The sequence below is a fragment of the Gymnoscopelus microlampas genome (assembly GCF_963454915.1).
Source record: "Gymnoscopelus microlampas genome assembly, chromosome: 24".
Taxonomy (NCBI): domain Eukaryota; kingdom Metazoa; phylum Chordata; class Actinopteri; order Myctophiformes; family Myctophidae; genus Gymnoscopelus; species Gymnoscopelus microlampas.
The window spans coordinates 34,871,685-34,899,414 of record NC_139961.1 but is presented as its reverse complement, the minus strand read 5'-3'; the positions used below and the strand labels follow the sequence as shown (position 1 = coordinate 34,899,414).

The window sequence follows — 27,730 nt, the reverse complement described above, 5'->3', positions numbered from 1 at the left end:
TTTGCCCATATGCTCTACAGTCTCTCTCTCTCTCTCTCTCTCTCTCTCTTTCTGTGCGTACATGCACGTCGCTCCTGTGTGTGTATGGGTGTGCTCATTTGTGTACTCGTGTGAGGTAAAACAGCGAACGAGAGAGAATTATTTGATGGAATATGATCCCATCCATCTGTCCCTGGACTTCATGGACGATTGACAGATGTCATTAATAATGTGTCACGTCTCATTGTGACTCCCTGAGGTGTCATGCAGCTCACAGACTCAGACCCACGGCCATGAACCAAAACACGCGTGTTTAAAAACACACATAAACACAGGCACGCATGCCTTGCCGGCCTGTATGCACCAAATGTGCATGTGTGCCTTGGAGTGTGTGCACATCCAGATTTATACTTGATTGCGCATCGTCTCGCACACTGAAAACCAGCAGATCCACAAGCTCACAACGCGTCGTGCTGCGACGCGTTGCGAGCTTGTAGATCTGCTATTTCCGGTGCGCGGCACCGGCTCGCAACTAGGCATAAGTCAGGCTGTGCACTCGAATTACACTCTCTGCAGTAAGGAATGCGCCTATAGGTGTTGCCGCTGAACATTTCAAGCGGTAGGTAAATACCAGGTGGCTCTATAACTCACATCCACCGAGTCACTGAACCGACCTCGGTTTGTTGACTTGCCCCGCTCCCGGCCCCCCGTCCAGGTCAGTGTCTCTGACGTCTACTCTCTGATGAAATGCATCGGAGCAGCGTCTCAGAGAGGTACAGGGAGGGAGGGCTGGGGGGGTCTCAGACTGTATGGAATGCACCACGGAGAGGTTAGTCATCTATATTCATACAGTACACTGACATTTGTTTGAAATACAGCAGGCTCCTTCTCGCTCTGAGTACATACTTTGAATAGCTGTTTTGATTTTTTTTTTAATTATACCTGAAGTTCGTACTGTACAGTAGGTTTGATTTTTAAAGTTAGGTTTTTGTTGGTGGACCTATACATGCTAAAGAAGTAGTTCTGAATTCCGTCATATCACAATGTTTATGTATGAGCACGGTGTTGTGCATTATGGCTTTTTTCAAAAGAGGTACTGTATACCGTATAAAACTCCTGCCACATGCAATTTTTCAAAAATGACGCACCACTTAACCACTTGAACCCTCTAGAATTCGTAAACTGGAACAGTGGAACCAAGTTGGCTCTGTACTTGGACGACACGTTGCGAGCACGTAGATCGTCTATTTTAGAATATCCGTATATTTTAGAAATAATATGGATGCTGGGGTTTAAGAGGTTGAAATTATAAATAATTCTGTGTGTGTGTGAGCATTGCACAGCTCTTAAGTATTTATCCTCTGTGTGCATGCTGGCAGTGCATGTCTAAACAAGTGGCAAATCACGTCGTACATACTGTGCACACAGTATACACATGTGTATATACGCTATGTAAATATACTGTATACCGTGTATATACTGTATGTATATCATTACAAAAGTACACAACCACCTCTTTCTCAAGTTTGAATGCCAACACCACAGTGGTCATTGCCAAAAGTGTATAGATTCAATCCCCACAACAGCCAGTGTGTCCTTTTGAGCAGGTTTTGAACAGGATGGATCATTCAGTGCCATTGAGCAGGGCACTGATCCCTCACCTACCCAGCACCTTGTAATTTGCTGAAGAGATGAATCACTGGCACCTGAAAGTATAGCAGTTATTTTCTAAATTAATGGTAAAATGAAAAGCAAAACCGAGCATAGGAAAATAAAATGACAATTTAATACACCAGTTAGTCAGATGTGATAAAATATTGTAAACAGAGTTGAAAAGGTGTATTTTGAGTGTTTTTACAGCATGGCTCCTATAGTAGAGCATGATGTGTGTGTGTCTGTGTCTCCAGATAATCTCGCAAACTGCTGGACCACTCCATGCCAAATGTCTTGTGCACACAGCCAGTAGGCCAAGAAATTTTGTGAATATTTTTACGCCATGCTTCTACTACACGAACTGTCTAGGAGAGGGTCTGTCTGTGTGTCTGTCTGTCCCAGACCAATCTCACAAACTGCTGGACAGATCAGCGCCAAATTTCCCGCAGAGTTCGCCAAAGTAAAATATACTGTATATCTCTATTTGCATACTGTTCACATCTTGTTAATTCATAACCTTATTATATGCACCTTCCTGCTATCCCTCCATATTTGGGCAAGACTTTTGCCATCAATATGACGTCATCAACATGTGTCAGAGAGACGCCACACCATTATTAGACACTGTCTTGTTATGAAGGATTGGATTTCCTGATCTGAGCAAGGGAGAGATCAGTTTCAGAGGGTGGGATTTAATAGAGGAAAGGGCCCTGTCAAGTTCTTTGTACTGTATGTAACCCTATGTTTATGTACAAGAAGCAAGTGTTCTGGTAGCATCATAGCTTTATAAGTGGCAGATTAAAAGATTCTCAGATTCAGTTAAGAAGATAAATCTGCCCTGAGCAGAAAATCTGACGTAATGCCTGACTGACTAAATACTTCATTGCACTGGGATGTCTCAGACAGCTGGTTTCCTAAATGATAACACAAATCTCGATTTGGAAATCCCATGTTTTGCTATCCATATTGATATATTGAAATCAATTCTTATTATTACTCTCCGTAGGAGAGTATTGTTTTCACTTTCTAAATATGACACACCGATTGGTCAAGCCTCACGTGACACGTGACAATACGGTGAAATACTGTATAAATACATGGCGTCACTTTGACGGTGTCTTTGCCACCGTCAAAGTGAGGTAAGACAGGAACCATCACGAAATGGCTGCATGGCTGATACATAATTGGCAGATAGGACAGATAGGACACTTATATAGACAGGAGGGATATGACACTTACACAGACGGATAGGACACTTACAGTACACAGACAGGACGGATAGGACACTTATACAGACAGGACGGATAGGACACTTATACAGACAGGACGGATAGGACACTTATACAGACAGGACGGATAGAACACTTACACAGACAGGACGGATAGGACACTTACATAGACAGGAGGGATATGACACTTACACAGACAGGACGGATAGGACACTTACAGTATACAGACAGGACGGATAGGACACTTACAGTATACAGACAGGACGGATAGGACACTTACAGTATACAGACAGGACGGATAGGACACTTACACAGACAGGTGGGATAGGACACTTACATAGACAGGACGGATAGGACACTTATACAGACAAGACGGATAGGACACTTATACAGACGGATAGGACACTTATACAGACAGGACGGATCGGACACTTATACAGACAGGATGGATAGGACAGTTAGAACATAAGAATTAGAACATTCCCAACATTCCCAACACAAGTCTGGTAAGAGTGAGGTAAGACAGGAACAATCACGAAATGGTTGAGAAATGGCGGATACTGTAACAATTGGATAGGACACTTACACAGACAGGACGGATAGGACACTTACACAGACAGGACGGATAGGACACTTACATAGACAGGACGGATAGGACACTTATACAGACAGGAGGGATAGGACACTTATACAGACAGGACGGATAGGACACTTATACAGATAGAACATTCCCAACATTCCCAACAGCGGAGAGTTGTGCTCCGAGGAGCACTTTTTCTAGTTTGTTTTTCTTTTACATTTTGTTCCTGAATCCACCCTTTCTGCCCCTTTGAACAACACACACTGAAGGTTTGATCCAGATCAAAGCTTCAGTGTAATTACGTGATCTAATCTGATTTCTGATCTATTTCAGAAAAATACATTTTTAAGATTTGATCCAGTCAGATTATTTCTGAACAACTGGGCCCAGAAGATTCTCGGTCCAAATTAAAGAAAATATGGCACCTTGTCTTACAAATGATTGCACACATGAAAGTCAAACATACTGTACAGGTATATTGGAGCAGCCCGATGGTTCCATTTAATCACAATTTTAATCCTTCTGCCCACTTAATGCTACGTCTGTGTGGGTTAGAATCTTGTATCATATTTTCAAACTAGGTAATGATAAATGAATGAAGTCTTATATTTTTTCCACACCTCAAACAGTCCATCCTCCATACATTACTCTGCTGACAGGGCAGCCGGTCAGGGTGCATGAGAACGCTGGTTCACACCGATATCGGATCTTTGTGAATGTGCAGCTTATGGGGAGATATCGCAGCAGCTTTCAGGCCTCCAAATGTCACAGAGTGCGTGACTGCGTGTGGGCGTGGGAGGTCCACGCACTGGAATGTGCAACAGCTGGAAGTGCCGGCTTGGCAGATGAGGGCGACAGGGAGGCGAGCAGGGTAGCTGGATGATGGGGGCACCCAGGGCCATGCGGAGGAGGAGAAGGAGGAGGAGGAGGAGAGGAAGGGGAGCCAGCCAGCCCCCACACCTCCCTCCACCCCATCTGTGGGAACTGGGAGCTGGGCAATTAACAGAGTTTTTTTTGCAATGAGGCAATGAGCTCTGTCCCCGGGGAGCAGAGCTTAAGACTTACATCCCATCAGATACGCCTCCCCCCCTCTCTCTCCCTATCCCTTGCTGCCTCATTCTGTCAGCTGCTGTGCTTCATTCACCCCTCACTCTTCCTGAAGATGATTTGCACATCTCCTGCTGGTGTTCTGTCCACCCATTTAGCAACACACATGCTGGGGTCGATTCATCCTTAGTAATAAGCTACCCTTGCATTCGTTTTATTTGCCACTTGAACCCTTACTTAGTTGTACGTCAAGTAGTGAGAATTACTTGTAGATCTGCTAGTTTTGCCAAATGTTCACCTATTATGTAATCAGTAAAATAATTCAATGTTTTTAATGGCACCTGTCTTTTTAAACATCTGTGATCATGCTGAAAGCTGAACATAAACATAAACTCTTTTATGACATGCCCAGAATAAGGACTTCTTTTCTATTAGTGAATATTGAGTATTCTCTCTCCAGTGTATTTGATTGTATCCTTTTTGATTAATTTCAATCTGAATGGCTGTATATCACTGTCAAGAAATTGTGTGTTTTTTGTTGTTGTTTTTTGCCTTTAGACAGGACAGTGTAGACAGAGACATGAAATTGAGCTGGAGCAGAGAGAAAAAAATCACACCCTGTGTGAAGGTAGCGGCGCCTTTGATACATTTTGTCATCGATATGTGTTTATAATGTGTTTATAGCCATGTGTCACGTGAAGCTTGACCAATCACTTTGTTGACGCACCTGACCAATCAGAACGTTGACGCACACGGACAAAGTCAGGTATAGAGCGGCTAGCGCCGCTAAAAAGACCTTCAACACAGGTCTCCACACAGAATTGAACCGGTGATGTTGCAATTACAGTATGTGGTCGTCATCAACTACTGGCGGCGCTCCCTACTTATGTGTTTTTAGTTCTAGCAGCGAGGCCCTGAGGATGGTAATGTTGTTGGTCAGTCACTTCATCTGCAGGTCTGTCCGTCCACCGCTTTGGTTTCAGACAAGATATCTCCACTGGCTGTACTGGCTGTATCGTCATGGCATTTGCTATGCACCTTCATGCTCCCCACAGGATACAGAATACTGATGATGACCCAATGACCTTTCCTCTAGTGCCACCCTCAGGACAAATTGTCAACTTTGCATGCAAGACCCCATGGCCTAGCACCACCCTTCAATCCAAAATATACAGTTGTAAGGAGAAGCATGGCGTCTTATAGTCTTGTTGAACGACAACATCTTGTCATTATTTTGTGTTGTTTTAAATAGCGATTTTGCGTAATAAGCATGTCGTCTGACACCGTCAGACGACATGCTTATTACGCAAAATCGTATACAAAAAGGATACAATCAAGCTGTTTTTTCACCCAAATCTTGGCATCCTCAAGTTCACCATGTTGGTATTATTCCAATTCACAAGTTCCCTTCTGCACTGAACCAAACGCCAGGCATGATTCAACTGAATCTCTAAGGGATTCACTTCCTAATGAAAAAACGTATGTCAGTGCAGGTGTCTGCATGTTTGCTTTCCTCATCCATTTACGCTAGACGGATGTAGCTGAGGTTCTGAGTTCTGCCCTGGGACTCTTATGCCTAATTTATGCTCCCTTGTACAACGCTGTCATACAACGAAGTATAAATCAGGCTTTTTAGCCAAGTAACATGGCTGTCACGGAGATCAGACATGTGACTTTTCAATTACATGGTCTGTCTCTGTAATTACTTAAAGCGCGTTCAACTTTCCAGACTCATGATTTGCACATTTTGAAACGTTGTTTTGAAACCCGTCCTGAGAAGGTTGCAGCATGTCTGTGCAGTTGAAGCTGAGGGCTGCATGCACACATGTGTTCTCTTCATGCTGGAAACACTCTGAGGAGACGTAGACCCACTCATCAACTCCACATAAGGGGGGACAGGAGGGGAGGAGTCACGGTGTGACTCATCACTCATCAGCCAATGAGTTCTGCAAGCCTAGACACTGGGGTCTCCCGCTGTGCGTGTGTGTGTGTGTGTGTGTGCGTGTGCGTGTGTGTGTGTGTCAGACTGAGAGCGCACAGAGCTCTGGCAGAGGGAGGGTCTCTGAGCGTGCAGTGAGGTGTTTGTCTGTGTCTGCATCATTTGGCAGTTCCTCAGTGGCCCATGGAGGAGCAGGGATTTAACTGTTGACCCGCTGGCTAACAGGTGCAACGTCACAGAAGTCACTCATACCCTGACAACCTCAGAGAGCGAGCAGGAATGGCGGGGATCCAGCTGTGGTTCCTACTCTTGGTTCTGGGTACTGGGACCTTGGATGCGTGGTTTTGGATCAAGGATCCGGACCCGACGACCACGCCAGGACCCAAGAAGGCCGCCCCCACGGCGCCCAAAGGAAGCAAGAAAAAGGACGACCTGGCCGGGGTCGGGAAGGAAATCATCGATGTGGCCAGCGGCATCCGTAAGTTTGTCGAGAAGTGGGACGAGACCCCGACCGCGTGGACTACTAACGGAGGACTGGGAGACAAGACCCCTAACACCACGGGTAATACAGACGGGTCCAGAGGGGCGGGAGGGGGGGAGGAAGGCTCTGGGGCAGGGGACGGGTCAGGATCCGGGGTCGATTCCCTGGACGCCTCAGGTGCGCTTTCTGTTTCTGGCTCTGACCCGTCGTGTCTACCCACGCCCTCTGATTGGCCCATTTGCTCTGGCAGAGGGTCCAAGCGGCTCACGCTGCCCAACTTTTTCAACCACACCTCTGTGGAGCAGGTGGGGGCGGTGCTGCGGGAGTGGGCGTGGCTGGCAAAGGCCGGGTGTCACCACGGCGCAGAGTGGTTCCTCTGTCTCCTGTTGGCGCCCGGCTGCCCCGAGTCCCCCGGCGGCGAGGCGCCCGCCTCGCTGCTGCCGCCGTCTGCCCGGGAGATCGCTGCTGCCGCCCCCCGCCTCCTGCCTTGCCGCAGCTTCTGCCATGTTCTGCAAGACAGCTGCTGGGCGGCCCTGGAGAACGGGCGGCTCCCCGTAGAGTGCGATCTCCTGCCTGACAGGGAGCTGGAGCCCGGGTGGCCGCCCTGTGTATCAGTTAGTAACCGGAAAGGTAACTCCGGCGGGTTAAAATGTATCCGTCCCCCACGCGGATACATTTTGAATCCGATGTTGTCTGCCTTGACATCGTTGTGGATGGCATGATGTGCGTTGCTGTTTGTTGTCGTTTTTTTGCTGGCTGCGTGTAGCATTTCCGTTTTGAACATGTGCTGTGTCTTGGCCGATCACAAGGTCCCTTTCCAATGCTTTTGGTCTCTGGCTATAAATGTGGAGCTGCAGGTGATCACTCCTAATCGTGTGTTGTCACTGTCATTCTGCTCTGCATTCATTTAGAGAAGTTGCTTGACTGCAAAAGCATGGCCCGCGCATCAAGTCACTTACTGCCACAGGTTGCATGCTATGCCTCTGTCACTGTCCTGTCAGCTGCACAGCAATAAGCCCCACCCTGAGCTAAGCACCGACCACAGCTATAATACACAGCACAAATATGTGATAATGCAACATTTTGAATGCAATGTACTGCAAGTGAGTTTTATTGCGCTCAAGCCTTTTGGGGATTCTGCAACACTGATTTTACCATACTGTACATTCCAAGAATGTTACATTAGTTATTTATAGGAATTGAACAAATGAATGTGTCTGATAGGAAAGGTTTTTGGGAACAGTAAAAGACCTTATAGGTTTTGAGAGATGTAATGCCTTGTTCCAACACAGCTCACACTGTGGAAAAAGTCATTATGTTGCCATGTTCAGTGCACTTGTAGAGGCTAGAATCTGTAGAAAAGGTAAATGATTTAAAATGGCCAGAAATCCATTCCCCTGAGCAGAGCCTCTTAAGACAGGAAACACTCCCGGGGCCTCAGAGGTCAGGCCAACTTGCTTTTAGCAGCTCCATAAATTGCACATTATACTTGATTCATATGGGAATTGATGGCCCGTGTTCTAACACATAAAACGACAACTCTTTCCATGTTTATCAAGCAATTTGTTTTTCCCATAGAGGTTTCTGGTTGGAAAGAGTAGGAGGTCTGGTTTTAAGCGTCAACTCGTTTTACTTTTAACGTGAAGTGCCACTTTATGCCAGATAGGGTTCTTGTTTGGATAACCTTTACATCTTTTACATAACCTATGTTCTCAGTCGGAGCCCATACAAACAGCAGCCATTTTGCTCTTACATCACACTCGTTGGGGTTTCCCACACCTATAGACTTTTACAGAGTAGTAAACAATGTGCCAATGAACACAAGTTTTTGTGCATTGTCCACCAATAATTTGTGCTTACTGTATGTTTAATTTGACAAGTACAGGGGAAATGACTTCTCCATATACGGTTTTGAGTATATGCTGTCTCACTTGACAAGGGAAGATAGCAAACCTTGCTGTGCTTGACAGTTCACTGTTTATATTGGCTATACACCAAACACCTTAGTGCTTAGACACAGTAAAACCCAATGTTCATTTATCTGAGTGTACTATAACAAAATCCATTTGGTTACATTAACACAGAGAATGGCGCACATAAACTTCTTGGATTATTGGATTTTCCGTATCTTGTATGTTCTATATCCATGTTATGTGAACGCATCTAATTTCAGTGTGGAGTGCAGCTATTACTTGTTGTGTAGACATCTCGTGCTGAAAACACAAGTCTATAGCATTGTCCGTACGCCGTCAGAACATTGACCTCTGGCTGCCATTGCAACACAGCCTGCTGAGGAGATAATCAGAGGGCATTGCTCCCTTATCCTGTGATCGCATCCTACTACCAAGGCCATGCCACGCATATCTAGAGTATCTTCTGCACTGTGCGATTGTTGTGGATCACAATCTGCGGTCCACCATCAGCTGGATTGGAATGCGCCATGCGTCTAGTGAGCTCTGGGGTCTCAGCATCTAAAGACATAGAGAAACAATAGCGCTATCTGATCCAGATTTTTAGGAGGGGGTGGGGTCTTTTGGGTTTATGATGCAGGCCGTGGGTGGGGGAATGATCTTGGGAAGAGTGTTGCGATTGTGTCGCCCCGTGTGAGAGAGAGGGGCGAGGGTGGTGTTGTTGACAACAAGGGAATCCTTGTGGCGGAGATGAGACAGTACTGCTCAAAGACTCCATCAGGGGTCAAAGGGCAGCGGCCAGTTGCCCACCCTCTCATGCACGCAGTTGCTGCCAATAGCAACCAATTATAGTGAATGGTTGGTAATTAGATTTGTGGCTGGTCATCAGAGGATGAGCTGAGACAGAACAGGGGTGAACGTGTGACCATGTAAGAGACACTTTTATGTAGGCAGGAAACAGTCTTTCACTCGTTTGCACTTGTTGTCGAGGACAGAAATACAGTCTTCCTGTCCAAAGAAGAGATCAAAGCCCAATCATAATCGCTTTAGACAGCCAGGGCAATAAATAGTCAGGATTCGGCCTTGGTGACATTCGTCCGGAGACACAACAGTACTGCACATCATAACACCCGTGGTGTCATCAAGGGACATCAAATTACAAAGGGAGCCATGGCGTAATATTAATAGTAAACAATACATATCATTCAACATGTATTATAATAGTACACAGTCAACTTTACAGGATATTAACCGTCAGTGTTGGAACAGCATACAGTAAAGCAGTCATCTCTACACAGTGTCCAGATTGTCCACTCGGAGGAACAATAATGCTGGACTGGATCAGAGCCGAGATGACCCAAGTAGTGCTTCAGACCGGCAAAGATGCCCTTACAAAGTCTAGCACTGACAAAAGGGCTGATGTCATCCAAACTGAGGCTGCCGTTTGTTTTCCCTGATCCCCCTATCAGCCAACTTTAATTGCCCGTGCTCTTGGCGAACCAAACATGGATTAAGAGCTGACGGGGGGAACAGAGTCGCCCCAGCTGTGTCGCCTCTGTTTTGAAATGTTAACTGATGGCCAGAGTTTGTTCCTGTGCTCCCCCCCTTTCAGTAGTTCAGTCCAGTTGGTACGTTTCCCCAGCGTGTACAATTACCTTTGAGTGTGTTAATGGTTGAACCCATTGGCTTTTGTCTTCGACAGGGAGAGGGGAAGAGGGTCACTCGACTTTGGTGTGAATTTAAGTGTTAGATATTTAGACCTGACATATAGTGAAAGTCTGATGTGTCTCTCTAGAGCAGTCCAGGATTTAATGGTTAAATGTATTTTTCTCAGCTTTCTCAGTCTTTGAAAGAGATTGTTCTTGTTTTTAAATGTTGCACATACGCAAACGTTCGCAGGCCAGCTTCTTGCTTTGTAATTGTAGCTTTTCAACTTAGGCGGGCCCCAATTTGTATGCCAATGGAAAGATACAGCAAAACTACCTTGATGTCATACATATCCTTCTGCACAGTTGAGGATTTGAAAATGAGGTGTAATCAATATCCACAAAATAAAGGAGCATCTAGTCTGTAAATAAAATATGTGATTTTGGATTTAAGTTGTCATATATTCATTATACTGTAGGAGTCGAGTCACATTTCCTTTTCATATGATGGCTCTCCCATTTTGGAATAAAACTCAACCAGTTTATTTTTCTTCTCACATCTCTGCAACAGACATGAAACTATCTCGCGCTACCCTGGGGAGGCGCGCTCACACTTTGAAGATCCCGCGAGCAGACCATTGGTCCCAAGAAACTAATGGAGTGTGTTTTAGCTGGCATGTAGTTTGCAGCGTCAGCCCATTGTGGGCTTTAGGGACTGGTATTTAATGTGCGCTACAATGCACTGATTCCCTCATGGTCCACTTTGTGACTTTCCCATGGACATGCATTTCCTTAGACTCTTGTCTTTTGCATGTCTCGCCACACACACGCCTGTGTCTGTGTGTGTGTGTGTGTGTGTGTGTGTGTGTGTGTGTGTGTGTGTGTGTGTGTGTGTGTGTGTGTGTGTGTGTGTGTGTGTGTGTGTGTGTGTGTGTGTGTGTGTGTGTGTGTGTGTGTGTGTGTGTGTGTGTGTGTGTGTGTGTGTGTGTGTGTGTGTGTGTGTGTGTGTGTGCGTGCGTGCGCGCGCGTGCGTGCCCGCCCCCCCAGACCTGTCTTTTCGTGGTATCCTCATTGCATTTCCTGTGTGGAAAATACAGAGACCCTATCTCAATGATCTACGGAAGTAGACTGGGTCAATGTCTGCAAGGCCGTAAAATGTCCCTCAGCGTTGCTGTTCCATAAATTGGAAATTCCAAAATTAACCATCAAATTAGAGCTCAAATATGAAGCGTTACTTTTGAATATTATAATAATTTTGTGAGTTATGCTGCACATTCACCATTATTCATTTATTAGATCAACTATCAATCAGATATATCAGTTCAAGTTAAAAATATTTTCTCCAAAGTTGTATTTTGCGCTGCAAAAGGTTGAAACTCCAAATTTGCATGTTATCATCACTCTGTAAACGTTTATCTTTTATTCACTAATATTAACCCTATTTCATACTTTCATAAATGCAATGCGTTTTGAGCTTGTGAATCTGCTATTTTGGAAAATTTGTGACATTTATAGAAAGATATATAGAGATTTTATTGTTGTCCAGCACTTGTACTTTTTGGATGTGTGTGCTTTCCTTTGGACTCTTCTAGATGGAATAACTTACTATGTTCTTTGGCAGCGTTGTGTTAGAGATTCTCCCTCGGTATCTTACTCATTCATGGGATTCAGGAACGAGGAATGTTTGGCCTGAAAAATGAGCATTCATTCATCTGGAGGTTGGGTGTAATGTTACAACCGTCCCAACCAGAAAACTCGGAAAGTCCGAGCTTGAGCACATGTTATGCTATTTTCCCATTGTTCCAATATCGTATTTTAAATAATTTCAGAAATGCATTTTTTAACAAATTATCTTAATTAATTATATGACTATGTATTCTCAAACAATACTTGGACCATGTAGTGTCACTATTTGGTGGCACTGGTAGGGCAGTTATAAAGAAATCGTAGAAAAAAAGAGGGACATTTATTAAAAAATCAGTCCCGACTAGATTGTTTGGGAAACGGTGTTCTGATCTATTCATTCTATGTCTATGTTTTGACCACAGCTGGACGGGACCTGTCGCCATGTGAGATTAGCCAATAGCAGGTGCACTCTGTGGGAATCATTGTAACCCATATTCGCCTCTCCAGCTCTAATTGGCTGAAATCCCACACAAATCTAGCTGATTTGTACTGTATGTTAGATACGTCACTGACCACTCAGCACTTTGCATGCGCGTGCATGCGTGCGTGTGTGTGCGCGCGCACGAGTGTGTGAAAACATGTGTTATGCATTAACCCAGACAGATTCAAGTTATCCGCTGCAGATGTGTCAGAAGTTAGTGTGCACCATGCATTTACATTGACAAGTTCTCATGACAGCTTCTGCCCCAAGGGACACATAATGGCACTGTTATCACCCTGTAACTGATTATTGCACTGAAAGATTATTGCAGTGAACACAGCTCCCCAGAGAATTTATTTTAGCACTTTACATTTGCCATGCCGGTGATGGAAGTCCGAAGGGTTTGCATTAGCGGAGTGTAGATTGTAGTAGCAACCAATTAAGTCACACTTCAGTCAGTGCTAAAGAGGCAGTATTTCATAAATCACTATGAGGAAAAGAAATATAGTTAATTTACCTTTGCTTCAATTTTAGCATTGTCATTTGTCATGCAGGGCCAAGTGTGACCGATTTTAACTACATTAAAGTATCTAACAACGGGAACGTGGTGAATAAACAATACAAAAATGCTTCGTGAATACCTCACATCAAACTCTAACCCTTAATAAAAGCATCAACCTGTATGAATGAGGCATCACCAAATGTTGGTGATGCCTCATTCATACAGGTTGATGCTTTTATTTGAAAATGAATGATGTTGCTTTATTGCCTTTATTAATGTCCTCATGTTAAAACAGTAGTTTAAATTAATGTGACCTTAACCCTGGCCCATCTCTATCTCTATTTTGAGCATTTCGACATACTGAACAAAATAGCCAAAATCTACGGGCTCACAATGAAGCCTGATGTGAGGTGTTGTGATCTTGTAGATTGGCTATTTTTGCCTTGTGACACGTTCATACAGTGAACTATAGCATAAGGGCTTCAGTGTTTATCCAGGTTATACTATACCTGAATTCAGCTTGAAGGTGTTAATTACACACCCAACCATCCAAGGCTCATTTAGGGACCTCTGTTTTAAATATGCCAAAAGACAAAATCCAGTTAGAAATTTAAGTTCACATTTTGGCCTTTTGGAAGGCAAAGAAGTACAATTCCCAGCGTAACTTGACAGGTAATTTGCACGTTACCACATGGATTCGCAACACCGGTGTCCTGTGTGGGAAACCAACCAACTACCGTTCAGCCAAAACGCCCTGTCCAAGACAAATAATAGGTTTGTGGGCTACAGGCAGGGCTACTCTGCTAGACAGCCATGTGAAGTCCAAGTCAAAACGCTTTTATTTTCTGCACAGAATTAGTGAACATCTATTCTACAAGCTACAGAGCTTTTTGTACGGTTCGACAGCCAGTGTGTGAGCCCTCTTTCACACAATGGTTTTTATCATATTTGTACAGTTAAAAGCTTTTGACAGTCATTAATGACAATGGGTGGAAAATGTAGCTCTATACCCTGGAGGCATCTGTCAGACGGCCTTTGTGTATGAGTTATAGCTTCCTCTGCACTCAGTTGTGCTACATTTGTCATAAGCAGAGATGTATACACTATAGAGTACGCCATTAGCTAACAAAAGCTTGGGAAAATCCTATAGTCTGTGACCAGTTAGTGACCTTTTAATGTGCAGTTAGGACGTTTTGGTCAGCTCCTATCGAGAAAAGGCCGTAGTCATGAATTTATTGTGACAGGCCACCCTCGAGACACTGTTGTTAGGAACTACTGTATCTGCTGATCTAATGCTTTGGTCCCATGTGGTGAGAATTCATGTGAATCTAATAGTCTCACAGATAGTTGCTCATTCTGCCCTAAAGGCTATTTCAGTCTATGGGAACTGAATCAGCAAATCTTTTCCATGCGCAAAATATTCCTTTGACCTCTTCCTGTCTCACCAACACCGAAACTCACTCTGAAGTGCGGGCGCTTTAGTATTGTTTTGCTTACTAGATTGCCATTATCATGCATACCTGCCATTTAAAGACTACATTAATCATATTCATTGTGATTAATCCATGTTTGTATAACCCATGTGTTGTGTTACCAATATAACCCATGAAATGACATCACTGCCTTCAAATGGTTTTGTCATACAGTACCAAATATGTTATATAAATAATAAATATATAAATACATCTTCTTATTTGATTTAACAGACTCTAAAGGCTGTTCTTTGAGCACTTAAGCCCTATATACTTTGTCATACAACAAATACGGAAAATAGCTCTACGGTCTGGTAGAGATCAGCTATTTGTTGCTATTTCTGAAAATATATTTTTTTTAAAGATATTTGTCCAAAATAGGGACGTCAGGGTTAGTGTTGTTAATGATCTTTGCAGGAGGGCTGCAGTGTCTTATGAAACAGGAACTGTGATGAGATGGAGGGGGTCTGAACACGCCAAAGGCAAGGGGTCTTCCGACAGAGAGCAGAGCAGGAAGTACTGTCCACATAGGGGAATTTATGGCATGTATGCTGCAGCATGAATTATGATTGCACATGTGTTGTGTGCATTTGATTTACACTTCTCATGGCACAGAAAGGTGCCATACAGTAGTCAACATCGGTGTTGGGGGTATTATTGCATTGCAGAAGTAACACATTATGTAATCATGTTATTTTCATGAGTAACAAATTGTTACCAACAATGTAATAGTATCACTTCTGCAGCGCATTACTTTTTCTAATGGATAATGTATTATTACAGGAACTATGTCAAGTTATGCATTCATTTCAGAGATTAATTTAAGCTTGTAATGAATTCATGCAGGGTTCGATTTTGTAAAAAACAAAAAAAGTGTGGGGGTTATTTTCTGCTTATGGCACTGTATACTGCACAACTGCTTACGGACTATATACTTCTTCGTACAATTGATAGTAAAACTAGCTGGTCTACAAGCTCAGAACAGGTTGCAATGTGACGTATTGTAAGCTTGTAGATCAGCTACTTTTTCCCAAAATAGGGATGCCAGGATAAATTTGATTAACATATCTATTTATTTTAATAATGTTTTTAAACTGTGGTATAATCAAACATATTAGTCTACTTTTCCGAAAAGGAAATGCATACATTGTGCCCCTCCTGCAAATTGAACCCTTAATTCATGCACACTAATGACATGCAGTCTGTTTGAGATAAGGTGCGTAGAACGGCTATTTTCAGAGCGCAACGCCGCCGAGCGCAACCAAACATACATTAAAATGACTTGTCTTCTAATTCTGCTGGATCTTTTCTCAACTAGTCCTTCCCTAACATTTTAGTCTACTTTTTATTTGTTGACGAAATTGTCAATATATATAATCTTAGTTTTAGTCATCATAGCTTTTTTATTTAGTTTTCTTCAGTGAAAAAAGGTAGTCGATCACAGTTTTAGTCGACGAAATTAACACTGTAACAGGGATAATATACTGAGCTGACTACTAAATGTACCAAAAGTAACTCTAAAGTACCCAGGTCCAGCATTGAAATGTTTTCAGAGTTAGCCATAATGTGTGTGCTACACTGTATACACACTATTCAGCAAGAATGAAGTGCATAGTTTCCATTTCAAGAATGGAAACTAGGAAAGAGTCCATATTGTTGCAACACAGAGTTGATTGTTCACTTATTTCACACTTATTTCACTGTCTGGGATGACACTGTATATTGACTATTTAGTTGTTGTTTTTTTTACAATTTATGACATGATTCATTCATAGTGTGTTGCTATCCGTGCAATGTATGATTATATTATAGTTTTTTAAGTGAAAGGATAGATACACTGTGCATGTGAAAAATATACTGTGCATGAGTCTTCTAACTCTAAGATTATGATTTGTTTTCATTTATAGTAATATGGAATAGATATCACCTCCGATATTGTATATGATTTCTGTACTTGAGAATGGTATTTGTGGTCTATCTATTTATTTTACTGTTTCTCATGACTATTTTGTAAAAAAAGATGATGCATTATACAATAGATGCATTTCTAAAGTCCCTGTTTCTCCCAAAAGCCCTTGAGCGTTTTGTTGTCAATGACCACAACCAAGACATTCCCAGTCTATGTCTGCACGCCAAACCTTACCATCCTACATGTTCTCTATCCTGGCTGTTCAACTCTTTACTCTGCCATGTCTTTTGAACAGTTTTCTGATCACTCTTTCTCTGTATCTAAATTTCATACATTTCTTATGTCTGTATTTATCTGCTGTTGTATTTTGGCTGGACCAGTGGGGCCAGCCCTACAGATGTGCATGACTTTTGACTGACTGAACGACCGACTGAGTGACTCAGTCACTGAGTGATGAAGTTACAGCTTCGGCCGGCTGGCTGGCCTAACATCAAACAAGCCATTCACAATCCCTCTGGGCAATGGGATGTGGTCTATCCTCGGTTGACCTAACAACAAAGTATCAAATAGCACATCAGTGGGATGTACAGTTTAGATTAGGCACACTATGTTCACATTCACATGTGTAATCATTACAGGTATATTTGTGATTATTAATTTGAAATATTTGTGTCATCTAAACTTCTGCAAACTTCTGGTTGTGTCGACTGATCAAATGATAGTGAGCGTTACTGTTTCTAGTGAGTTGCTAGTTTAACTTTTATGCATTTTGCCACTGCCTGATTTATCAAATCAATATAGCAGCAGCCGTGGGTTGTGTGTTTGTGTGAAAATAGAAGTGGAATGCCCCTCAATCATTTCTGAGGAGTAATATGTTAATTGTTTGTCCTGGGCGGATGGTGCAGTGAAATCATTAATGTCTGGACACATCTATGTAGTCCGGTCAGGGCTGGTTTTGTACTATCACAATCCCATGGGTGCATTAAGTTGGAAGTGTTTTTGTGAGGCTTTGATATTTAATATTTTGTTAGTCCCTATAGACATTGTCAGTGGAATTGCATTGTTGCTAGTTAACCGCTTTGGCCCAAGTTTATTTCCTCTCAGCTGCTGATATTCACAAACACTGCAACAGGAAATAAACTTGGAACCGTTGAATGTTAAATGTTGTCAAGTGTGAAAAGGTACTGTAATTGTATTGTTGTTTGTGTCAGGGTGGCATTTCAAGTTTTCAAAACGTAGTTTATGCGCATACTATTAATACAAGTGCATCTACCAGGTGCTTGGTGCAATGCAGACAATACAACATAAGTATAGAAAAACACCTGCATCCTATGTCTTCTGAAAATACGACAAGTCAGTGTCAAAACATAGTTGAATACGAGTGAGAAACTATACATTAGAGGTATTCTTCTTTATCAACAGTAAATCGTATTTGAAGCTTATCACTCCCTGCTGTCTAGTATTTCATTGTTTGGGAGCATTCAACTATTTAACACAGGTTACAGCCAGGTCCAGTATTGATTTATCAGTGTATATTTGATTTGTTCCTCTTACAGCTGGCAGGCTTAAAGTTTGAAAGTGTTTCACATTCTTGGTTCATAAATGTAGTTAATGTTTTGTATTTTCCTCTAAATGTGGCTGAATAAATGTTCAAATGGAAATACCCAAATAAAGAACACATGTGGTGTAGTGAACATGAAGATTTCCGAGCACATATCAAAGACAGACATTGTTGCTTTTAATATACATACAGTCAGTATAAGTAGTTCAAAGTTGGCCAGAGTGGAGTGGAAGTGAGAGGAATAGAATTGTAAAAATTGCATCTTATAATGTAAATTTGGTCGTGACATTTAGAATGTATATTAATGCAATATGAATTTAAAATGAATATATAAGTAAAGAAATGTAGATTGCATGTTGAACTACATGTTGAAACAATAAGTATTCATATCATGTTCACTGAAAATGATGCAGGTAAGACAGTAAAGGGTCCAGCCATACTTAGTATTTGTACTTGTTTTGTTTTTTTGGCTTTTCATTCTGGGTGAGGTGTAGATGGCATTATAAAGCTTGAGTAACGCTTAGTTGCATGTCGTTGTCACGCTCAGAAAACAGCATATCTACAAGCACTCATCATATTGCGCTGCGACATGCATTGTGGTCTGGCAGAACGGCTATTTTTGGTGTGAGACACCGCCGCACAACTATCTATAAATCAGACATAAGAAGAAGACATAAGGAAGGAGACCTCACTCACTGAATTGTTTCGAATTCATCCTCGCGGGGATAGGCTTGACTAACTTAAAACAACAGGAACACAGCATCAGTTAAACCAGTCGTGGTCAATGTGCGGTCAACATGTCGGTGGGATTTTCCCATTGAGGTCTGTGGTTCACCATTTTGACCTCAGGGGGCTACGGGTGGTTTGGCCTATCGCATTAGACGTTTGTATTATTCCACCACATTATGACCTGAGGGATTTTGGTCGACTCAGTGAATCAGACTTAATTGACTACTACTTATGTGCACTTCCTTCTCACTGGCCATTTAGACAGGCCAGATGCTATAGGTATATATGCTTACTTGCTATCCGTGTTACTTTGTACCATAATATCGGTAACTATAATATCTTTGTTTTCTTGCACTCTTAATTTCTTGACCACTTACCCATGTTGTTTTGTCTGTGAATATTAACTTCTTGTCTAGAGTTTTAAGATTTGAATAACTCAATAAAAACAAATTGTTTTGTTTGTGTTCCTCTAAAACCATGAATATCTTAATTGTTTTATTCCACAGAAGAGAGTGGTGTTTCTCTGCTCCAGTTGATTGGAGACCCTCTGCCAAATGAAATCACCAGGATATTCGGGCCGGGCGGCACCATGGCCTACCTCTTCGGGCCCTCGGCGGCGGCCGGCCAGCCGGCCCTGGCCCACGTCCCCAATCCCTTTTACCGCCACTTCTCCCTGCTTTTCCATGTCAAGCCGTCGACCGACGACCAGTCCGTCCTGTTCGCCATCACTGACGGCCCTCAGAAGTTCATGTACATCGGCGTCAAGCTGAGCCGCGTGGCGCCCGGGGGGACCCACCGCCGGCTGCACTTCTTCTACACCGAGCCCGACTCCGAGGAGTCGTATGAGGCGGCCGCCTTCGACGTGCCGCGCCTCACGGAGACCTGGACGCGCTTCGCGCTGTCCGTCTTCGAGGACCAGGTGACCTTCTACCAGGGATGTGACTCGGTGCCGCAGGTGGTGAAGTTCGAGCGCTCGCCCGACGATATGGAGCTGGACCCCGCGGCGGGCATCTTCGTGGGCCAGGCGGGCGGCGCTGACCCTGACCGCTACCAGGTAATGTGTGAGCGCGTCAGACTTTCATGTGGATCATAACTGTCAGTGGGGCTGCATAGTGTTTATGAATCATTTCAGTGCCCTAATCACTTCTGATAATTCAGCTGAAATACTTTATACCCTTTTCTAAATTGATTTCATATTTCAGAATCAGAACTGTAATCTCTTTTATTCGCCAATAAGGCAATAAATAAAGGTTGCCAGCTTGGGGTCTTTGCCAGCAGTACAGGGATGTAGGTCTGTCCTCGACCAAAATTATTCTTAGCTTACTAATAGTCATGGGAATTTGTCAACTAATCGATTAGTTAATTTAATTTAAAAATAAAATTACATTGTGTTTTTTTCTGCATACAATCATGCAGAGGCCAGCCTTTTCAAGTTGGTGAGGTTGAGAACTGAATTATAATGTTGATTTCACTATGGCTATTGGCCTATAGACTGGTAGAATTAAGTGTGTTGCAGGTAAAGTTGTCTTGTTGCACGGGCCTTCTTTACGCAGAATTGTTTGTGGACGCACGTGTACTGTATGTGTGTATCTTTATGCATCTGTGTGCGGTTAGCAGTAGCCTGTGTAGATTTGTTTTGGTGAGCGTGCACAGCTTGAGCTAGCACACATGTTGAAAACCTAATTTATATCTCAATTCAGACTAAATCCCTACTTGAAGCTCTCCCTGTGGCATCGTAAGTGTCTGGGTCAGTGCTAACAAGAAAGACAGACTTAATCCTCCTCCTATCCCCTGTAAAGCTATGACATGACCTTTCACCTCTGACCCTGGCCTTGTGCCCAATCAGTGACCCAGCTGACCACATGTGATGGTCACATGAACCTTGAAGTGACAAAGAAGACTGGTGGTAATTAAAATCCTTAAATATTTCTCGTGGCCTGTAGTTTCCAACGAATGTCTCCCATGGGTTTGCACTTTTCCCCCTGTAAAGTTTCTGCCATGTGTGTTTTTTTGCACCTCTAATCGAATCATGCACATACCTGCCACTATGTGGACCTACCAATGAGTTACCACTTTCACACCTTATGTTTCATACTGTATCTGCTGGTATTATGCAACAGTATGTGTATATATTTAGATTTTTTTTTTTTTGATTACAGTTTGTCAAACATAGACGACGATTTTAACTCAACACTGCTATTCAGTTCTACACTATTCTATTCTTCCATTTGATACCTGTCTGATCATTCTTTACATGTACAACTCAACGTCTTTTGTTTCCATTTTGTCACCCAGGGGCAAAGGTCATAATCCATCTGGCCTGCAGCCTGTACCACGTTTAACCTCTACTCACGGGGGTGTGATTCTTTTTTTAAAAGTATAAAAAATCTGGCAAAAACCTCTTGTCTCTCCATATTTTAACTTGTTGTGTTTTTGTAAATGAATGCCCTACTTGATCATACTACAGTGTCACACAAAAGTGTACACACTGTACACGCCGGGCTTTGAGCTCGTAGATCTGCAATTTTTGGGGGGGAATTCTGGAAAGTAACAGTTTTGGACATACTGTATGAGGTTTCCACCGCACAGAGACGATATGTGAATACGTACCTCTGTGGCGTGCATTGAGCATGCTAACTTTGGTGTTGATCGGTTCAGAGGTTTGTGGGATTAGCCCCAGACACACGGAAACACACACAAAGACCCTCTCTCATAGATGGCTAGCCTCTTGCAGAACCACGCCATACAAAACAACACCCTATGTCTTCTGTGATTTTCTCTGTGTATGCCCGGTGATGTCAAATGTGTCTTTCCATTTCAATTATCTCGGAGAGTGTACGGATGTTTTCAATAACACTTGAGGGTATTACTGTGGACTGTGAATGCTATGAGTCATGTCTCTGCCACGCTCGCATTTTCCACCTCTCAGGAGATTCATGGAGGATTCATGTTGTGACCTGATTGATTGCAAGCTGTGGAATAACAGACAAGAGTTTTGTCATTCACAACGGAAGAGCTCACTGTGTGTGTGTGTGTGTGTGTGTGTGTGTGTGTGTGTGTGTGTGTGTGTGTGTGTGTGTGTGTGTGTGTGTGTAGGGTGGCATTGCCATGTTGAAAGTCGTGGGGAACCCTCAGGCCGCGGAGCGCCTCTGCGATGACGAGGATGACACTGATGCTGTGAGTATTTCGTGTAAAAACGTAAATGAAAAAGTAGAACTTTCCTCAACTATTTCACACGCCACTTTTTGCCGGCTGTCGCAACGAATGGCCCCTCGCCATAGACAATGCATGGAACCACACCACTTTGTCAGAACGTGGAAAAGGAATTCCAGACATGGCCATAGCTGAGTGGTAAGTGCATGAGCCCGGCTGGGGGAGCCAGAGCCCCTGGTTGTCCCAGGTACGATTCCAGGCCAGGTCTCCAATGTGTTGATGTGACTCCCTGAATAAGACTCTTAGCCCCTAATGGACCCTTCGCTAAGCCCCACCCACTCTACTCTGTGACTGGTGGTGCGGAGTTAGTCACACCCAGGCCTGGCAGCGCCTGGCAAACTTTGCTTCTCACCCATTGACTTGCATGTTAAATGACGGCTTTTCCCCTTAAAAATAATCGATCATTTCAGCAGCAAGAGCTTCAAAATCTCTTCTAAATCTAGTCAACAAGGCCTGCAGTAGGCTTTGCACTGGACAAATGTCATGACATTATTTCAATGAACTAAAAACACGGGAAATGTTAGAGGGAGTAATAGCCATGGACAGTGGTGAGCTGTGGATTTTTGAACTATGGGTACTCTATTTTATGACGTCATGTGCGCGCGCACGTGCACGTGCGTGCGCAAGCATGTGCACATAGCCACTCAGCTCAGTGCTAGTTGAAATACTGTATTCAACATGTGATTATTAATGTATTTATATTTCTTATTATTTTGTTGCATTGTTAATTTGTTGTTTTTATTTTTGTTTCAATTAATTAATTATTTTATTTTCCTTTTATTTTATATAAAAGCCCTTTACATAGGTTCACCCACACATAAGTACTTAAAATAATCAGTCAACTTGTCTTTACTTTAATTACTTTTTTTAAGACTTACATTGCTTTCAAAACAGTGTTTTTTAAAACAAGTTAAAAAAAAATACCCTTTTGCTACTCACCAAAACAAAGACGGTTTTATGGAGTTCAAAGCCTACTTTACTAAATGGGAACACTGTGAGCCCCCACCTCATGTCTAAAATACACTTTTTGGCCAGAAAAGAAAATATTTCACCGGAATTAAAACCTGTTTTTGGTTGCTCCACGTGCCCTCTACAGATCTGGTCAATGGAATTTTCCTATTGACCAGATTCTTCCTTCAGGTGAAATATTTTCTTTTCTGGCCAAAAAGTGTATTTTATACGTGAGGTGGGGGCTCAGAGTGTTCCCACTTAATAGAATAGGCTTTCAACTCCATTAAACCGTCTTTGTTTTGGTGAGTAAAGCGTTTTTTTTTTATTTTTACTACAGACGAGAGGCTGCGCTACCGCGGTGCGAGGGGAAAGAATCTAAAGTACCATAGCGTTAAGGAGAACTCCTTCTAACGCTATGGACCAGAGCTAGATAAGGATACCTTTGTGAGTGTCTGGTAGGCTACCAGCTCTTGTTATGCAAAGCAGCCAGGTCGTTGAGTCCATTGTTTAAGGTGTTAAAAACGGCTCGCCCCTGAAGGTGCGTTGTTGTATTAATGATTGACTTCTCCCGGGCGGCTGACGTGTGTGCTCGCGAGTGCATGTGGAGCTGCTCGTGCATGTGCACGCGCGAGTCCCCAGCCCCCACAGTGTCAGAACTAAGGGTACGCCGTACCCCCCCGTACCCCCTACAGCTCAACCCTGGCCATGGATACACGACGGTCGACTGTCTCGACCGTCATGGATGAACTTCAACCTGGTGTTTGCACTTTCTCCATTTACGGCCCGTACATCTACAGAAACGTTCATATTTCAAATATAAAGTGCTTATTCCATGGCCATTGATGTTACATTTATGTACGGATTCTCAAAAGTACCCGTATCATCCGTATTGTTCAATAAAAAGCATTCTAATCTGATCGGTGGCCATTTTCTCCATATGCGTTCAACTAAGCGACCCCATCGGTTGGTAGGTGTATTGCACTCTGATACATTATAACTCTATGAGAAAATGGCCACCGATCGGATTAAAATGCTTTTTATTGAACAACACAGAATATACGGGTACTTTTGAGAGTCCCGTGCATAATTTTAACATCCGTGGCCATAGCATAAGCAATTTATATTTGAAATCTGAACGTTTATATACTGTAGATGTACGGACTGTAAATGGAGAAAGTGCAAACACCAGGTTGAAGTTGATCCATGACTGTAACAGGAGTTTTCATGTACCGCAGGGTAAGACTAGAGTAGCAGTTAATAAATAGACAAACAAATGAATGAATATACTTTAACGTGCGGAATTCGAAACAGGCAGCGCTGGGATTCTGAATTGTGTTACGATTACGGTGATTAGTATCATTGACACCACCTGGGCGAGTGAGTCGTGTAATACTTTCCGAACGTTAAGCTGTGTTCAACAACACAGGCACAGCCATAGCCTTCCAGAACACATTGGCTGCCATTGACGCAGATCTGCGTTCATTTGCGCAAAAGCCCGTTGGCTGCCATTGACGCAGATCTGCGTTCTTTCAAAAAAAAATTTTTTTCAAAATAAAAGTTTTTTTTTTTTTTTTTTTTTTTTTTTTTTAATTTTTCAAAAAAACCCAAAGACCAAGGAGATATGATTTTCCGAAGAGTTTTGCTCCCAGACACTTCATTATAACTGAAAACTTAAAAATTATGTATCTCGGCTCCTAAGTGCTTTTTTTTTCTCATTGAAAAAGTCTGGCAGCCAGCTGTAGGTAAAAATTCAAAAAGCTGGCAGCCAATGAGTTAAGCGCAGATTTCAGCTTGGGAAAAGAACCCTCCAGTTGTGGGTAAGTGGGATCTGTTGCTGGTTCATAGTCATCATTGCGTTATTGTGGTATTCCTGTTCTTGCTATTATGTTGCAAATGATTGTGTGTGTGTGCGGGCGAAATAACATTGACAGCTATGGCAGGTGACGAAAGTTTGCCAGACCTGTGCCAGGCTAACAACGGTTGCTAAGCTGGCATTGGACAGTCGCTTTTGGGGTGGGGTTTAGCGAAGGGTCCATTGCTCCCCGAGCGCCACACAATGGTTGCTCACTGCTCCTAGTGATTATAGGATGGGTAAATGCAAAGGACAAATTTCACGTATGTGCAAATGTATAGTGACAAAAAACACCCCAAGGAGTTGGGACCTATATTAATGAATGAATTAATGATGTGAAATTGAATTTGCCATTATGCTGAGCAGCGCCTAAACCCCTGCCTGACACATCCCCCCCTTCTCTCTCTCTCTCTCTCTCTCTCTCTCTCTCTCTCTCTCTCTCTCTCTCTCTCTCTCTCTCTCTCTCTCTCTCTCTCAGGGCTCAGGTGACTTTGGGAGTGGAGCTGGGGACAGGAGACAGACTAATACCAGAGTAAAGGTCCGTCTTTATATTACTGTCTGTCTGTCTGGTCTGTCTGTCACTCTGTCTGTCCACAGATTTTTCCACCAGAGGGTGCTGAAAACACAAAAACAAACTTGGGCAGAAACACAGCCTTGCGACTCAGCTGTACACCTCTATAGTTTCCATGTTTTGTCTCGTCCTGTTCCGCTCTGGTCTGTCAATGTTCTGGTCTCTCTCTGGTCTCTCCCACAGACCACAGATGTTTTGCCTTTTTATTGATAGTATATAGTAGATAGACAGGAAATGGGAAGAGTGAGACGGGGAGTGACACGCAGCAAAGGTCGTCGGGATCGGGATTCGAACCTGCGACACGCTGTCAGGCTGCATTGCAGCCTAGGTGCCCGGACCTCAAGGGCAGCGGTCCGGGCCACCACCCCTCTATCTAACTAAAAAATAGGACTAAAGTGGTTAATGTATGTTTCATAATATAATCATTTATATCTGAAAAGTAACTAGTAACTAAAGTTTTCAAATAATTATAGTAAAAGTACAATATTTGCCTCTGAGATGTAGTGGAGTACAGTAGAAGTAAAAGTATTGGAAATTGGAGATACTCAAGAAAAGTACAAATACCTCAAAATTGTCCACCACTGTATCTAACTCTGCTCCTCTGTGTTTTCTGTCCCACAGACCACCCCTCCGTCTCGAGTTCAGCCGGTGCCAGAGCCCAGCCTGACATCATCAAAGGGCTCCAGAGTCTCAGCAGGCTCAGGTATGAGCACTCAATCACTCGCGGTCGTGTAGTTTATCTTTACATGGATTTAGTCGGCTGCACTTAGAGTAAATATGAGCAGATTTAGCTCAGCGTTCATGGTGGTCGAAATCTTTTCTTTCTTTCTTTTTATCACAGAGGAACATACATTGTGGAAAAGGGTAGTGGAAATGTTCAAATATGAAGGAAGCCACACTCGCAGCCACGATGCAAGAAAGATTTATTAAATAAAAGCTACTAATGTTTCATGACAAGTCTTCTTCAGGGTATTGAGTGTCATACAATCTCAACAGTCAAATATGGTAGTTATTCTCAACCTTTTTAACATCAAGGACTCCCAGTTTGGTATGGACCCCCATTTGATACAATTTACTGACAATCTCTGGGACCCCAATCTACACTGCAGAATTGTCAATGCTAATTTAACTCCATTTGTGCACTGTCTGAGTTATAAACCTCTAAGGGTCCATTTTGTTCCTAACTATCAATCTTTTAGCTGGAGACCCCCCGGAACCCCCTCAAGGACAACTGTCCTTGAACCGTTGAGAAATATACATTATATACTGTAATATATCTAGTTGTTCTGCCAACAAAAACGCTTCCTAAAATTACACTAAAATACTGTAGTAGGCCATCTTAAAGACATACACGTGAAAGTAGTTGTCAGTAAGCTTAGAGTGATATGGACATGAAGCTCTCTAGCGCCCTCAAGGGGAGACTGAAAGCAGAATGACCTGTTATGGGGTTATTGGACAGTTGATCAGGTCTCATGCTCAGGTTCAGCAGAGGGAAACAAGACAATCTGTCAGAAGTACATTTTCAACTTTCGAGCCACTGCTACTAGGTAATATAGCATGGATTTGTGGCGTGTCAAAAGCCTAATTTATACTTTGTCACACGACTGTATCGCTTACAAAGATAACTGACTGATCTTCAACCAAAAAGATGAATCGGAGACTAGTTATTTTGTGAAGAAAAAAAAGAACGCTGTCATGTGATGCAGTGTAAAGGTCAAAGAATTTTACGATTGCATAACTGCATATAAATGTGATATATAAAATCTTGAATCTGGGTTCTTAAATCTTTAAAGGTTCAATTGAACAACTCATGACTTAAAGCAGCATTGTGATGTCCTGTCTCTACCCCCTCTTTCCTGTGTCTCTCTACTGTACTTTGAAACAAACATGCCACAGAAAAAACTCAAATCAGTCAATATGCTGTACGTACACGTACACTCTGTGCATTATATTGAATCTGGTTATATGAATAAGACTGAAAGCTTCTTAAAACAAGGATAGTTTCTTTCATCACTTCTCATTCAAGACATATTCGTGGAGATTTTAACAAGGTCTTAGAGGCTTCTCTGTGCAGGCTGGTACATGCAGCTTTCGTGCATCTAGTGGAAGGCACTGGGGAAAACATGGGTCTGTGTTGTATTTGTGCACTGTAGACAGCTAGGCTGACGGTTCTCGTCAACCCCCAGTGGACTACAAACATGGGTCACAGGGAAAGCAAAGGCTCAACAACCTGCCCCTGAAGAAATAAAATGGCCATTCTGTGACATCACAGTCATCTATGACAGTGGTTCTCAACCTGTGGGTCCGTACCCCCAGGGGGGTCCCCACATGATTTGGGGGGGTGTCCCCAGATGACAGTGAAGTGACAATTTAAGGACTTTTAAGACATTTTCAGTACC

At 42.9% G+C, this 27,730-nt stretch overlaps 1 protein-coding gene across 7 annotated transcripts in view; it reads left to right on the top strand.

Annotated features, from left to right (window-relative positions):
- The window catches only part of col18a1b (collagen type XVIII alpha 1 chain b), a 66,800-nt gene that overhangs the window by 14,979 nt on the left and 24,091 nt on the right, over positions 1-27,730 (top strand). For 5 of the 7 annotated variants that reach the window (XM_084051568.1, XM_084051567.1, XM_084051565.1 and 2 more), the window contains exons 1-5: positions 6,559-6,989; positions 19,251-19,798; positions 21,841-21,921; positions 25,239-25,298; positions 25,953-26,034. In XM_084051568.1, the coding sequence (XP_083907694.1) occupies positions 6,707-6,989; positions 19,251-19,798; positions 21,841-21,921; positions 25,239-25,298; positions 25,953-26,034 (1,054 nt within the window). In that variant the 5' untranslated portion in view covers positions 6,559-6,706. Of the gene's footprint in view, positions 1-6,558; positions 6,990-19,250; positions 19,799-21,840; positions 21,922-25,238; positions 25,299-25,952; positions 26,035-27,730 lie in introns of those variants that run through there. The other 2 variants (XM_084051569.1, XM_084051570.1) reach the window with 2 other exon arrangements.